At 39.4% G+C, this 16,428-nt stretch overlaps 1 protein-coding gene across 5 annotated transcripts in view; it reads right to left on the reverse strand.

The window, feature by feature from the left end:
• The window catches only part of ARHGEF9 (Cdc42 guanine nucleotide exchange factor 9), a 450,802-nt gene that overhangs the window by 391,694 nt on the left and 42,680 nt on the right, over positions 1-16,428 (reverse strand). For 4 of the 5 annotated variants that reach the window (XM_065915654.1, XM_065915653.1, XM_065915651.1 and 1 more), the window contains exon 2: positions 11,810-13,408. The exons of the other annotated variant lie outside the window; for it this stretch is intronic. In XM_065915654.1, coding sequence (XP_065771726.1) covers positions 11,810-13,408 — 1,599 coding nt within the window. The remainder of the gene's footprint in view (positions 1-11,809; positions 13,409-16,428) is intronic. 5 annotated transcript variants of the gene reach the window in all.

Genomic DNA, 16,428 nt, shown 5'->3' on the forward strand with positions numbered 1-16,428 from the left:
TCTGGTTCCTCTACCTTTTCTAAACCCATCTCAGACATCTGGAAGATCATGGTTCTCATGTAATGTTGAAGTCTGGCTTGGAGAATTTTGAGCATTATTTTGCTAGTATGTGAGATATATGTATGTATGTATGTAAGTGTGTGGGTGTGTGTGTATAAATATATGGCTAACATAAGAACTTCCTTAGTTTAAAACAAAAAAATAAACCAACTTTACAATAATGGGTCTTACAGATGCAAATAAAACATTAGGGTAACTAATGTTTATTAGGTTGATTAACAAGGAAATAAGATAAAACTGAGGAGAAAGTCTAGAGACTTCTTCCCAACAAGGTGGAAATATTAAAAAGACTCACCTCCCCACCTCCCAGAGTAATGGAAATAATAGCAAAAATAAACAAATGGGACCGAATGAAACTTAAACGCTTTTGCACAACAAAGGAAACTATAAGCAAGGTGAAAAGACAGCATTCAGAACGGGAGAAAATAATAGCAAATGAAGCAACAAAGAATTAATCTCAAAAATATACAAGCAACTCCTGCAGCTCATTTCCAGAAAAATAAGACCCAATAAAAAAATGGGTCAAAGAACTAAACAGGCATTTCTCCAAAGAAAACATATAGAAGGCTAACAAACACATGAAAAGATGCTCAACATCATGCATTATCAGGGAAATGCAAATCAAAACCACCATGAGGTACCATTTTAAGCAAGTCAGAATGGCTACTATCCAAAAGTCCACAAGCAATAAGTGCTGGAGACGGTGTGGAGAAAAGGGAACCTTCTTACACTGTTGGTGGGAATGCAACCTAGTACAGCCACTATGGAGAGCAGTGTGGAGATTCCTCAAAAAACTGGAAATAGAACTGCCATATGACCCAGCAATCTCCCTTCTGGGCATACACACTGAGGAAAAAGAAGTGAAAGAGACACAAGTATGCCAATGTTCATCACAGCACTGTTTATAATAGCCAGGACATGGAAGCAATATAGATGTCCATTAGCAGATGAAAGGATAAGAAAACCATGGTACATATACACAATGGACTATTACTCAACCATTAAAAAGAATACATTTGGGCGCAGTCCTAAGATGGTGGAGGAATAGGACAGGGAGACCGCTTTGCCCCCCACAAATTCATCGAAAGAACATTTGAACGCTGAGCAAATTCCACAAAACAACTTCTTAATGCTGGCAGAGGACATCAAGCACCCACAAAGGCAGCCCATTGTCTTCAAAAAGAGATGAAGAAGTCTTGAAGCTACTGTAAGAATAAGACTGGAAATCAGAAGCAGGAGTCTCAAGTCCAAATCATGAGAACACCAGGGAACCCCTGGCTCCAGGGAACATTAATCAATAGGAGCTCATCAAAAGCCTCCATACCTACACTGAAACCAAGCACCACACAAGGGCCAAAAATTCCAGAGCAAGACATACCATGCAAATTCTCCAGCAACACAGGAAGATAGCCCTGAGCTTCAATATACATGGGCAGCCAAAAGTCACACCAAACCCACAGACATCTCAAAACTCACTACTGGACACTTCATTGCACTCGAGAGAAAAAATCTAGCTCCACCCACCAGAACACTGACATAACTTCCATAACCAGGAAACCTTGACAAGCCACCCATCCAACCCCACCCAGAACAAGGAACCTCCACAATAAAGAAGAACCACAAACTGCCAGAATACAGAAAGGCCAACCAAACACAACGATATAAACAGAAAAGGCAGAGAAACACTCAGCAGGTAAAGGAACGGGATAAATGCACATCAAACCAAACCAAAGAGGAAGAGATAGGGAATGCACCTGATAAAGAATTCTAAATAATGATAGTGAAAATGATCCAAAATCTTGAAAACAAAATGGAGTTACAGGTAAATAGCCTGGAGACAAGGATTGAGAAGATGCAAGAAAAGTTTAACAAGAACCTAGAAGAAATAAAAAAGAGTCAATATATAATGAATAATGCAATAAATGAGATCAAAAACACTCTGGAGAGAACCAAGAGTAGAATAATGGAGGCAGAAGAAAGGATTAGTGAGGTAGAAGATAAAATGGTAGAAATAAATGAAGCAGAGAGGAAAAAAGAAAAAAAGAATTAAAAGAAATGAGGACAACCTCAGAGACCTCTGGGACAATGTGAAATGTCCCAACATTCGAATCATAGGAGTCCCAGAAGAAGAGAAAAAGAAAGACCATAAGAAAATACTTGAGGAGATAATAGCTGAAAACTTCTCTAAAATGGGGAAGGAAATAATCACCCAAGTCCAAGAAACCTAGAGAGTTCCAAAAAGGATAAACCCAAGGCAAAATACCCCAAGACACATATTAATCAAATTAACAAAGATAAAATACAAGAAAAAATTTTAAAAGCAGCAAGGGAAAAACAACAAATAACACACAAGGTTATTCTCATAAGGATAACAGCTGATCTTTCAATAGAAACTCTTCAGACCAGAAGGGAATGGTAGGACATACTTAAAGTGATAAAAAAAAATGCTACAGCCCAGATTACTGTACCCAGCAAGGATCTCAATCAAATATGAAGGATAAATCAAAAGCTTTACAGACAAGCAAAAGCTGAGAGAATTCAACACCACCAAACCAGCTCTCCAACAAATGCTAAGGGATCTTCTCTAGACAGGAAGCACAGAAAGGGTGTATAAACTCGAACCCAAAACAATAAAGTGAATGGCAACAGGATCATACTTATCAATAATTACCTTAAATGTAAATGTGTTGAATGCCCCAACCAAAAGACAAAAACTGGCTGAATGGATACAAAAACAAGACCCCTATATATGTTGTCTACAAGAGACCCACCTCGAAACAAGGGACACATACAGATTGAAAGTGAAGGGCTGGAAAAAGTTATTCCACACAAGTAGAAACCAAAAGAAAGCAGGAGTAGCAATACACATATCAGATAAAATAAACTTTAAAATAAAGACTGTGAAAAGAGACAAAGATGGACACCATGTAATGATCAAAGGATCAATCCAAGAAAAAGTTATAACAAGAATAAATATATATGCACCCAACATAGGAGCACCGCAATATGTAAGACAAATGCTAACAAGTATGAAAGGGAAAATTAACAATGACACAACAATAGTGGGAGACTTTAATACCCCACTTACACCTATGGACATATCAACTAAACAGAAAATCAACAAGGAAACACAAGTTTTAAACGGTACAATAGATCAGTTAGACCTAATTGGTATCTATAGGATATTTCACCCCAAAACAATGAATTTCACCTTTTTCTCAAGTGCACATGGAACCTTCTCCAGGATAGATCACATCCTGGGCCATAAATCTAGCCTTGGTAAATTAAAAAAAACTGAAATCATTCCAAGTCTCTTTTCTGACCACAATGCAGTAAGATTAGATGTCAATTACAGGAGAAAAACTATTAAAAATTCCAACATATGGAAGCTGAACAGCAGGCTGCTGAATAACAAACAAATCACAGAAGAAATAAAAAAAGAAATCAAAATATGCATAAAAATGAATGAAAATGAAAACACAACAACCCAAAACCTATGGGACACTGCAAAAGCAGTGCTAAGGGGAAAGTTCAAAGCAATACAGGCTTACCTCAAGAAATAAGAAAAAAGTCAAATAAATAACCTAACTCTACACCTAAAGCAACTTGAAAAGGAAGAAATGAAGAACCCCAGGGTTCATAGAAGGAAAGAAATCTTAAAAATTAGGGCAGAAATAAATGCAAAAGAAACAAAAGAGACCATACTAAAAATCAACAAAGCCAAAAGCTGGTTCTTTGAGAAGATAAATAAAATTGACAAACCATTAGCCAAACTCATGAAGAAACAAAGGCAGAAGAATCAAATCAACAAAATTGGAAATGAAAATGGAGAGATCACAACAGACAACAGAAAAATACAAAGGATCGTAAGAGACTACTATCAGCAACTATATGCCAATGAAATGGACAACTTGGAAGAAATGGACAAATTCACAAAAAAGTGCAACTTCCAAAACTGAACCAGGAAGAAGTAGAAAATCTTAACAGACCCATCACAAGCATGGAAATTGAAACTGTAATCAGAAATCTTCCAGCAAACAAAAGCCCAGGACCAGGCAGCTTCACAGCTGAATTCTACGAAAAATTTAGAGAAGATCTAGCACTGATCCTGCTCAAACTCTTCCAGAAAATTGCAGCAGATGGTAAACTTCCAAACTCATTCTATGAGGCCACCATCACCCTAATACCAAAATCAGACAAAGATGCCACAAAAAAAGAAAACTACAGGTCAATATCACTGATGAATTACATGCAAAAATCCTCAACAAAATTCTAGCAAACAGAATCGAACAACATATTTAAAAGATCATATATCATGACCAAGTGGGCTTTATACCAGAGATGCAAGGATTCTTCAATATCTGCAAATCAATCAACATAATACACCACATTTAACAAATTGAAAGATAAAAACCATATGAATATCTCAATAGATGCAGAGAAAGCCTTTGAGACAATTCAAAATCCATTTAGGATACAAACCTTCCAGAAAGCAGGAATAGAAGAAATATACCTCAACATAATAAAAGTTATATATAACAAACACACAGCATGTATTATCCTCAATGCTGAAAAATCAAAAGCATTTCCCCTAAACTCAGGAACAAGACAAGGGTGCCCACATTCACCACTACTATTCAACATAGCTTTGGAAGTTTGGGGCATAGCAATCAGAGCAGAAAAAGAAATAAAAGGAATCCAGATAGGAAAAGAAGAAGTAAAATTCTCACTTTTGGCAGATGACATGATCTTCTACATAGAAAACCCTAAAGACTCCACTAGAGCTAATCAATGAATATAGTAAATTTGCAGGATATAAAATTAACACAGAGAAATCGTTTGCATTCCTATACACTAACAATGAGAAAACAGATACATTTAGGAAACAATTACATTCACCATTGCAACGAAAAGAATAAAATACTTAGGAATAAATCTACCTAAAGAAACAAAATATCTATATATAGAAAACTATAAAACACTGGTGAAAGAAATCAAAGAGGACACAAATAGATGAGAAATATACCATGTTCATGGATTGAAAGAATCAATATTGTGAATATGAGTATACTACCGAAAGCAATCTATAGATTCAATGCAATCCCTATCAAGCTACCAACGGTATTTTTCACAGAACTAGAGCAGATAATTTCATAATTTGTATGGAAATACAAAAAACCTCGAATAGTCAAAGCAATCTTGAGAAAGAAGAATGGAACTGGAGGAATCAACCTGCCTGACTTCAGGCTCTACTACAAAGTCACAGTCATCAAGACAGTATGGCACTGGCACAAAGACAGAAATATAGATCAATGGAACAAAATAGGAAGCCCAGAGATAAATTCACATACCTATGGACACCTTATCTTTGACAAAAGAGGCAAGAATATACAATGGAGAAAAGACAGTCTCTTTAAAAAGTGGTGCTGGGAAAATTGGTGAGCCACTTGTAAAACAATAAAACGAGAACACTTTCTAACACCATACACAAAAATAAACACAAAATGAATTAAAGATCTAAATGTAAGACCAGAAACTATAAAACCCCTATAGGAAAACATAGACAGAACACTCCCCAACATATCACAGCAGGATCCTCTATGACCCACCTCCCAGTATATTGGAAATAAAAGCAAAAATAAACAAATGGGACTTAATTAAACTTAAACGCTTTTGTACAACAAAGGAAACTATAAGCAAGGTGAAAAGACAGCCCTCAGATTGGGAGAAAATAATAGCAAATGAAGAAACAGACAAAGGATTAATTTCAAAAATATACAAGCAACTCCTGAAGCTCAATTCTAGAACAATAAACGACCCAATCAAAAAATGGGCCAAAGAACTAAACAGACATTTCTCCAAAGAAGACATATAGAAGGCTAACAAACACATGAAAAGATGCTCAACATCACTCATTATCAGAGAAATGCAAATCAAAACCACAATGAGGTACCATTTCATGCCAGTCAGAATGGCTACTATCCAAAAGTCCACAAGCAATAAATGCTGGAGAAGGTGTGGAGAAAAGGGAACCCTCTTACACTGTTGGTGGGAATGCAAACTAATACAGTCATTATGGAGAGCAGTGTGAAGATTCCTTTAAAAACTGGAAATAGAACTGCCATATGACCCAACAATTCCACTGCTGGGCATACATACTGAGGAAACCAGAACTGAAAGAGACATGTGCATGCCAGTGTTCATCGCAGCACTGTTTTTAATAGCCAAGACATGGAAGCAACCTAGATGCCCATCAGCAGACGAATGGATAAGAAGGCTGTGGTACATATACACAATGGAATATTATTCAGCCATTAAAAAGAATACATTTGGATCAGTTCTAATGAAGTGGATGAAACTGGAGCCTATTATACAGAGTGAAGTAAGTCAGAAAGAAAGTACCAATACAGTATACTAACACATATTTATAAGATTTAGAAAGATGATAACAATAATCCTTATATATATGTGAGACAGCAAAAGAGACACAGATGTATAGAACAGTCTTTTGGACTCTGTGGGAGAGGGCGAGAGTGGGATAATTTGGGAGAATGGCACTGAAAGATGTATATTATCATATGTGAAACAAATTGTCACTCCAGGTTCGATGCATGAGACAGAGTGCTTGGGGCTGGTGCACTGGGATGACCTAGAGGGATGGGATGGGGAGGGAGGGGGAACGGGGGCTCAGGATGGCAGCACATGTACACCCATGGTGGATTCATATGAATATATGGCAAAACAACTACAATATTGTAAAGTAATTAGCCTCCAATTAAAATAAATTTATATTAATTTTTTAAAATCTATAGTTAACACTAAAAACATAAGTAAATAAAAAGAATACATTCAATGTATATCAATGTATGGCAAAAATCACTGCAATATTCTAAATTAATTAGCCTCCAATTAAAATAAATTTAAAAATAAAATAAAGAGCAAATATTAAAAGCAGCATAGATCAATATTCTGGGAGGTGGGTCATAGAGGATCTTGCTCAGTATGAAACAATACTTATTTTTTAAGCAGAAGTGACAATAAAATATTTTAATGGAGATACAGATTATTTAGAAAGCAAGGAAACTCACAATCTGTTATCAAAAGTAGTTCAACACTCCAAAAAAATTTTGTTCTCTTAACAAAGGGAGTAAACCAAACTCCAGGCCTACACCTGCCTACCTTCAGTAACAAAATTCACTTTCTTAATTAAACATAATCTAATGCCAGCCTGACTTTGTACAAAACTCTTTTCTCAGGGCTCCCTTTTTACAAACCTCTCATAATTTTCTGTATCTATACTTATTTGCCCCATATTTTCGTTCCCATACAGAAATAACCAGTGTTAGGGAGAAAAATCACTTTCTTCCTCTAAACAAAATGCATTTCTATTCCTCATACCATCTTTTCCTGAAAGTACAAATCCTACTTTCCTTGAATACTGAAATAGTTTTCTTACTACCCCTGTAGCTTTAATTGCATATATTACAATTTTAAATCTTAAAAGTCTTAATCTTTAATGAAAACTGGTGAGCAAGTATTTGTATGTTCTGTCGCACCAGTTGACGAGCCACAAATTTGATAATAGGCATTTTGCCTCCAGCTTCAATATTTTGTTTCTCATAAACCATGCCTCAATTTCCTTGTCTATCATATGAAAATAATAATAATGATAATTAGTTTTGCAATCAATTTATATATGGAAAAGCACTCTGCAAGGTATAAAGTCCTGTACCAACCTAAAGAATGCTTATCTTTTTTCCCCTTTTTCCTTCAAGTTGTACTCTACTAGTATCCTCACTAAAGTGTTAGCTAATGCCAAACTTGAGGTACAGTCTCTTCTTGTTATATTTTGAAGAATGGAGCATTTCCTTCCGTATCAGTAAACAAGGATGCCACAGTCATCAGCCATTGCAGTCCTCCAATGTGAGCTGGTGAGTACTAAGGGAACTCAGGAAGAAGAATATCTGTCATCTAGTAGCCATCAGACTACAATCACTCCCCTTGGTGAGTCATGAGAAACTTAGTATGTGGAATCAGGATACTGGCCCAGATAGCTCAGGTGCATATCAAAGGAATGATTTCAGTGAACCCAGACTCTTGCATATTCCCATACACAGAAAAGCGCTAAATTCCTTAACTTGGGTTATCTGGTTTTCCTTAACTAACAGTCACCTTTTGATGTTCAGACTACCTGCCTCTTTTTGAAAATCTTCTATATAGCCTGGCTCCTCTCCTTGCCTCCTCAGATTAGTTCTCCCAGAGATACTTGAGAAGCTGTCTTCCAGGCTTGAAGTCCTAAAAGTTCCCACATACAACATAACATTTATAACATAACATAACATTTCCCAAATAAAACATAACTCTCAACTTCTTAGGTTTTGAATACTTTTTAAAGTAACAATTTGTTTTTAATAACTTATGCAAATAGCTAACATTTATTGCACCATGACTCTTAGCCAGACACTACTATAAGATGTGTATTTACTCATTTCATCTTCCCAAAACCCCTATAAAGTAAGTATTATTATCATCTTTATTTTAAAGACATTCCCTGACTCAGAGGGTAGTTGTGTGATGAAATGAGTCCATATGTGTAAGTGCCTGAGCGCATAATAAGCACTTTGTAAATGTTAGCTATAATTACTAGTATCAATTCCCTGGTTTTCCTAATACAAAGGGTGAGTGAGGCACAGAGAAGTTTCAGTTCCCTTGATAAACTCCAAATTAAGGACTCTGAAGAAAGCCCATCCCTACATTTTGATATTATTCCCTTGAAGGTAAACGCCATCATTGTGGGGTACAATGATGTGGGGGTATAGCCCCAGGCTTGACCACAGCCAAATCTGAACCAAAGAGGCTGCAGTTGCCAGAGTCACTTAGCTCTGTAGGATAGAGAGAATAGATCTCAAAAAATAAAACACCCTGGAGGAAGCAAGCCGAGCAGTTTCCCTAGGAAACACAAAAAGACCTAAGCCATTCTGCAGGCAGGGTTTTTCACCTATATTAGCATATAATGTGGAGAAGGCAATAGCACCCACTCCAGTGCTCTTGCCATGGATGCAGGAGCCTGGTGGGCTGCGGTCCATGGGGTCGCTAAGAGTCCGACACGACTGAGCGACTTCACTTTCACTTTTCACTTTCACACGTTGGAGAAGGAAATGGCAAACCACTCCAGTGTTCTTGACTGGAGAATCCCAGGGACGGGGGAGCCTGGTGGGCTGCCATCTATGGGATCACAAAGAGTCGGACACGACTGAAGTGACTTAGCAGCAGCAGCAGCAGCAGCATATAATGATCCACTGTAATCACATGGTCTTTGCTACTTAATAATGCACTGTTTTCATATTCATTATGTCAATTTAGCCTCACAGTGGATCTGCAAGGTGTCTTTGGGAAGGATGAAGATTTGGTAGATGCTAAAACCCAAAGGGAGAGGGGGATTTGTCAGGAGAAATTTGTGGCTGATCCTAGACTAGAACTCTCATATCCCACTTGCCTCCTAGTTTCTGTGTGTCAGGGGAGATCCTGTCCCTGTTGCACTGTGTCCCCATCATCTGTAAAATAGAGTGACTGGATCAGATGGTCAGCAGGACCCCTGTCCTACACCAATGTTCCCTGGCATTCAGCTTTTCTATGCCACTTTGCTTATTCCCTGGACCTCAATGCCTGTCTGGGCTGCTGTTTACTACTCCAAGGATAGATAGGTAGCATCTCTGAGCAACCAGCAGAGGGCACAGGAAGCCTGCCAAAGAGATCTAAAATCCAAAACAATCCACTGCACAGCAAGAAGTCTCCCACTGGACTCAGAAAATAGCTGAGAGGAAAAAACTAGAGAATGGCAAAGAGGAAAGATACTCAGGAATTATCTGGTACAAATTCTCTGGATCGTATGGAGAAATTGAGGCCCAGAGACGGGAAATATCTGTCTCAGGTTCACAAATTCAAGGATATAAATGGCACCAGAAGAAGCCAGTTTCCTGACTTCAGACGCTTCCTTCAGCAGCGTTAACCAGTTGCAGTACTGTTTTGAATTGTTTTCCTGACTGGATATTGTTCACAATTATTAATAATTTACCAAAATTTAATAATTGCAGGTTACCACTTTGTGGAAACCTGCAATGTGTCACAAAAGGTGGTAGACTGTGTACTCTAGCTCATTTGATTCCCTATAACAAGTCCCCTTATATACGGTGTGTTTTGTCCTGTTTCACAGATGAGAGGGAAAATCCCACTCAAGCCTTTGTGACTCCAAAGTTCGTGCTTTTAAAGAACCTACAAAGCATTTCTGTGTCCAGTCCACACAGCCACTTAGTGAGGTGCTGTGCTCATCTATGACCATTTTCCTAGTGACTGGTAACATCAGACATGCAGTCTCCAGCTGCAATTATCAGCTAATGGAATCATTAAGTATGTTTGTTTATTTGCTTGTTTGATTGTTGGTCTTAAACCACTGCAATAAAATATACTCCTAATAATATTATGCCAATCTTTATATTCTTAAAGATTACCAAATATGATAAAAATAGAGATAAAATATTTATAAACATTAATTCCCTTCCAGAAAAAGTAGGCTTATTGCTTTTGTCCCGCTGGGACCCAATTTCTCTCAAAGTATGATTTGATAGATGACAGGACAGGTAGAGAACTATCAGGCTAGACTACTCCCATCACCACCACCAAGAAGAATTTTAATTAACTACCCTTAAAAAGCACTTTGCCCTAAAATTATCTGGATAAACTATAGCATATCTGCTTATAAAGACATTCTTAAGTCTCAAAGCCAGATAGTCCCTTCTCATATTTATCCAACATTCCTCCTGCTACTTTTAGCACATTTCTTTTTGTCCATGCATAAGGGCATGGTGAGCACCTGCTTGGCATCATTCAAGTAAAATCCCTGGAATACTACAGACAACTAGATAAAAGCACCAGACTTGGAGTCAAAAAGTGAAAATTTGAATCCAAATTCTGCCACAATCTATGGCTCTGGATGTCATTAAACCCCTCTTCAGCTTGCCTCTTCACTGGTAAAATGAGGATAATCACTCCATCCTCACATGGTTACTTTAATTAAATGAAAACAATGTAATGTGACTGTACACTGATAGATGTTGGATATAGTGGATGCTGGAAGAAGGTTATTGGGCTTTTTTCTACCTACATTCTTCAGGCTGAATAACAGAGTGTTGTTGTCAGAAGATACCTAGAGATTTTCCAGACACCAAGAAAGCCCCTTCCTCTCCACAGGGAAACTGAGGTCCAACAAGATGAAAGGACTCTTCTCAAAGTCATAAGGACAACTGGGAACAGAACTGAGACATAAATCCAGGTCTTCTGACACTCAGTCCCAGAGGATTTGCTGGACACCAGTCTCTGAATTCAGCTCCTGTTGGAGGGGAAGGATAGGGTGGCAAAGCCAATGAAATGCCCCACAGCTAAGGAAAATAGGAAACTATGGCTGTCTTGAGCATCATTAAATGACCCTGGTCATTCTTCTGGCATTCCCAGAGCTTCAGTTTTTGTTCAAGTTTGAACTGAGATGTAACTGCAGGCATTCAGCCCAATGAAGGGACAAAAATTGCCCAATATTTTAGGATGAGTCAATTCTCAAGCAACTGACTGGTGGGAACATTCCTTCTGGGACATTCCTGATGGAAGGTAGGGTTATGGGAAAGGCATAAGAGTTTAACTGGCTTCTGGGGTTCTGAATGTTTCAAATGGTGATTTGGAAAGTCAGCTCCCACCTTACCTGAGTACCCAGGACTCCAGTACTGGACTTGCTGGCTTTCCTCTCTGGACCTGCTGTTCTCATATCCAAGTCAGGATCCGGGGGCTGTCCTGCCTGGATGAATGCCCCGGGCCCTTTGCAGGCCTCTGGTTTCTCCATCTCATCAGGCGTCTCTTCTAGCTTCTCCATGACAGCCTTGGTGGTTAACTTGGCACAGGTGCCCAGCTCAGGGGAATGTCCAGCACTGTCATCTTCTTTAAGGACGCTGACCACAGTCTCAATGTCTTCATCAAGTTCCTCTGAGGAGCTCTCCCTGGTGAAGACATGGCCATAATGACAACTGCACCTAGCCTGTGGAGTTGGGTCATTCTGGAGCTCAAAGACAGGCGAGGTGGAGGTTGAGACTAAGGTAGCAGCAGGCCAGGGGTCTTCAATGGCCTGGCCCAAATTCTTCTTGCCCTCAATGCTCATTTCAAATGTGCATGAGGCTTCTGAGGCCTTTTGGTGACAGTGCTGGCACCTCTCAATGACACTGCCCCACACCATAACCTCAGGGGGCTGGCAGGGCAGGTTGAGTGGAAAGGAGGCCTGGGAGGCAGCACCCTCTATGATGAGGGCTTCACTGCCACCACTGATGAAGTAGGTCTTGTCACTCTGTTGACTCATCTGCAGCTCTTCCCGAGATAATGCACGCCACTTGCGGGCCACCTCGGCCACGTTGCTGAAGAACTTGATAACACTACCAAAAGGCACAGCCTTGTCTCGACGCAGGTGCCTAAGGCTCTCCTCGTAGCCCCTTTCCACATCCCCTTCTAAGGTGGAGGCCTTAATGGCAGACTCAGGATGCTGGATTCTGGAGTCTCCAGCTGATCTATATGGGGCCTCACAGTCTCCAGAGAATGTGTGTTTCATGTAGCTCCTGGTCCACCTGCCCCTATCAGGCTGCTCAGAGGACTCTTTTTCCCAGTGATTCTCCTCCACATGGATGCCAAAATCATCAAAGGCCAACACTTTCTGGTTCTTGGGCATCAGTCTTTGCACATCTGCAAGGAAGGGCTCCAGGCCCTCAGTGTGTCCTGAGTAGGAATAACGAAAAGGCTTTGAGGCCTCCTGGTCCTTTCTCATCTGGTAAATATGTGACACCTCCTGGGGTTCCTGGACCTTGCTGCTCCTAGAAGTAGTATTCTTGGAGGCCCCAACTGAAGGCTTCAACCTTTTAAATGACTTCATTCGATCCTTTAATGTGACTTTGGGCTTCAACTCTGATGGTCTGGAAGTGTCTCCCAGTAAAATCATGGACTGGGGTCTCTTCCCCTGACTGGAGGCCCCTTTTCTACGACTCATAAAATTCCATATCTTGTTGACTTTGATTTTCTTCTTGTTCTGACCATTCTCTTCCCTGGAGCTCAAATCACCTTGGTCACACTGCTCAGACTTCTCCAGCCCTACCTCCCTGGCCAGGCCTTCTACCTCAGGATGGCCTGGGAAGACCTGAACCAGGTAACCATTGGGCACCAGATCAGAGAGGAATGTAGTCCGACAGCTGCTGAGAGTCTCCATTGTCACAGCAGGGGATGGGGCCACAAAGGCATAGAGGGAGGGTTGGTGAGTTATTTCCAGCTGACAAGGAGAGAGAGACAAAGAGAGGGGAAGAGAGAGAGAGAGCTAGATTACACAAAGCCACAAACAAGGTTTTTTTTGCAGATTTGTCACCAACAAATAAATGATTCATACTTTGTCACCATTGGACCACCAAATTTTTAGGACCTTTGTAAAGCAAAAGTGAATTCATTTGAACCCCACTAATTGAGAATTGGGGAAGATCACAGCTTATCCTGTGTGCCAAAACATCCTTCAATTCTTATTTAAATGCAAATATACTTGAGAAGGGTAAAACTTAACAGCTATTATAATCAGATATTGATAATTAAGTAAATACATTAAAAAACCAAAAAATAAGTTAAAAAAAACAAGGTATCTAAAATGTCTATCACTTTGATCCTCTCATTTTATAGAGAGGCTCTAGAAATCCAGAGAAGATACTTATCTTGTCTAAACTACAAAACCAAGGGAGCAGCAGGTAAGGATCCAGTCCATGCTTCCCTCTCTGTCATTTGCTCCTCCATTCACACAGGAAAACAGCAGGAAGTGAGTTCACCAGTCAAACACCCACTCAGCACTGACCCCTTAGCTAAAAGCTGGACACCACTAAGATTATGGACACATATAGCTACTCATCTGAGATAACTTGCTACTGGGAGAGACTTGTAGACATAAACAATTACAATACAGCCTGATAGGTGCTCTAACAGAGGTATCCACAAGGGCAGTAGAAACTTAGAGGGAAGGAGAGAGGGAACAGTAGAGGAGGTACCTCTTCAAGGAAGCAAAAAGGAGATTAGAGGCCTCAAGTATGTTTCCCAGAGTAGCTGGGACTAGAACTAGAAGCTCACTCATGATGAAGTCTTTCTCCATTCAGTGCTTTTTGACCCTCTGCCCTGAACAGGCTGGAACAGAATTTGCTAAGAGGGAGAGAGGCAAGAAGGCAGGTTAATATTAAGAGACTGAAAGGAAAGAAAGAGAAAAGAGGAGAAAGTGGGTGGAGCCCAGAGCTTAAAGACAGTTTCTGCCTTTTTGATGGCTGTCCCAGGTGTCAGGTTACTAGCTCAGGGTCTGTTTGTTCCTCTTCCTCTGGTCTGGTCTGCAGAGTTAACTTCACTTGACCTGACGTATGTCTTTAATCTGTGTCTTTCCTATACTTGTGAGCACAGGCTGTGCAGAATCTGTTTGACTCACAAAATGTTCATTTGATCAGTGAGATTATCTATTTTGGGAAAATGAGACCAAAAAGAGGAAGGGACTTGAAACAACTGACAAAGGATTAATTTCCAAAACATACAAGCAGCTCATACAAGTCAATACTAGAAAAACAAACAACCCAATCAAAAATTGGGAAAAAGGACCTAAACAGACATTTCTCCAAAGAAGGCATACAGATGGCTAACAAACAGATGAGAAGATGCTCAACATTGCTCATTATTAAAGAAATGCAAATCAAAACTACAATGGGATATCACCTCACACCAGTCAGAATGGCCATCATCAAAAAGTCTACAAACAATAAATGTTGTGAAGTAATTAGCCTCCAACTAATAAAAAACAAAATAAAAAAATAAAAAAGAAGCACAAAAAATAAAATTAAATTAAATTAAAATGTACATTGATACGAAAAAAAAAAATGCTAGATAGGGTTTGGAGAAAAGGGAAACCTGTTGCACTGTTGGTGGGAATAGAAATTGATATAGCCACTATGGAAGACAGTATGGATATTCCTTTAAAAACTAGGGATAAAACCACTGTATGACCCAGCAATCCCACTGCTAGGCGTATACCCTGAGGAAACCAAAATTGAAGACACATGCACTCCAATGTTCATTAAAGCACTATTTACAATAGCTAGAACATGGAAGCAACCTAGATGTTCATCAACAGATGAATGGATAAAGAAGCTGTGGTACATATATACAATGGAATATTACTCAGTCATAAAATGGGACCCATTTGAGTCAGTTCAAATGAAGTGGATGAACTTAGAGCCTATTATACAGAGTGAAGTAAGTCAGAAAGAGAAAAACAAATATCATATACTAACACATATATATGGAATCTAGAAAAATGGTACTGATGAAAGTATTTGCAGGGCAGCAATTTGATGGAGACACAGACATAGAGAACAGATTAATGGACATGGAAGTGGGCAGGAAGGAAAAGGTGGATGTATTGGGACAGAAACATGGAAACTTACATTACCATATGTAAAATTGATAGCAAACGAGAATTTTCCATATGAATCAGGGAACTCAAACTGGGGCTCTGTAACAACCTACAGGGATGGGATGGGCAGGGAGATGGAAGGGAACTTCAAGAGGGAGGGGATATAGGTATACCGATGGCTGATTCATGTAGCTGTTTGGCAGAAACCAACATAATTCTGTAAAGCAATTATCCTTCAATGAATAAAATAAATAAATTCAAAATTAAAAACAAAACAAAACAAAACAAGAGGAAGAGACTTGACTTAGGTCATATGCCAATCCAGTGGCAGGCCAAGAATAGAAGCCTAGTCCTCCTGCCTTCCAAGCCAGGAAGTTTCCTTACCTCAGTCCCACATTTCTACCCTCATCCATGAATTCTGTTTCTCCAAGTAGGCTTTCTGTACAACTCAAGATGATAATAACAATAGCTAACATTTATAAATATGAGGCACTACATTAAAATGTCTCTTTATTTACTTAGATCTCACAACTCTATGAGGTGGTTAAAACTGTCATTTGAATTTTAAAGATAGTTCAACCAAGTTGCATAAAGGTTAAATGATTTACCTAGGTTCTCCTTATGGACTGTAGCCTGCCAGGCTCCTCTGTCCAAAGGATTCTCCAGACAAGAATACTTGAGTGGGTTGCCATGCACTCCTCCAGGGGATCCCCCTGACCCAGGGATCAAACCTGTCTCCTGTCTTCCGGCAGGCAGGTTCTTTACCACTAGAACCACCTGGGAAACCCGAAGTTCTCCATAGCCACTAATAGTATATTTGTGATTTGAATCCAGGCAACATGAACCCAGAGGCCATACACTTAACC

This window comes from Muntiacus reevesi, chromosome X (assembly GCF_963930625.1).
Source record: "Muntiacus reevesi chromosome X, mMunRee1.1, whole genome shotgun sequence".
Lineage (NCBI taxonomy): Eukaryota > Metazoa > Chordata > Mammalia > Artiodactyla > Cervidae > Muntiacus > Muntiacus reevesi.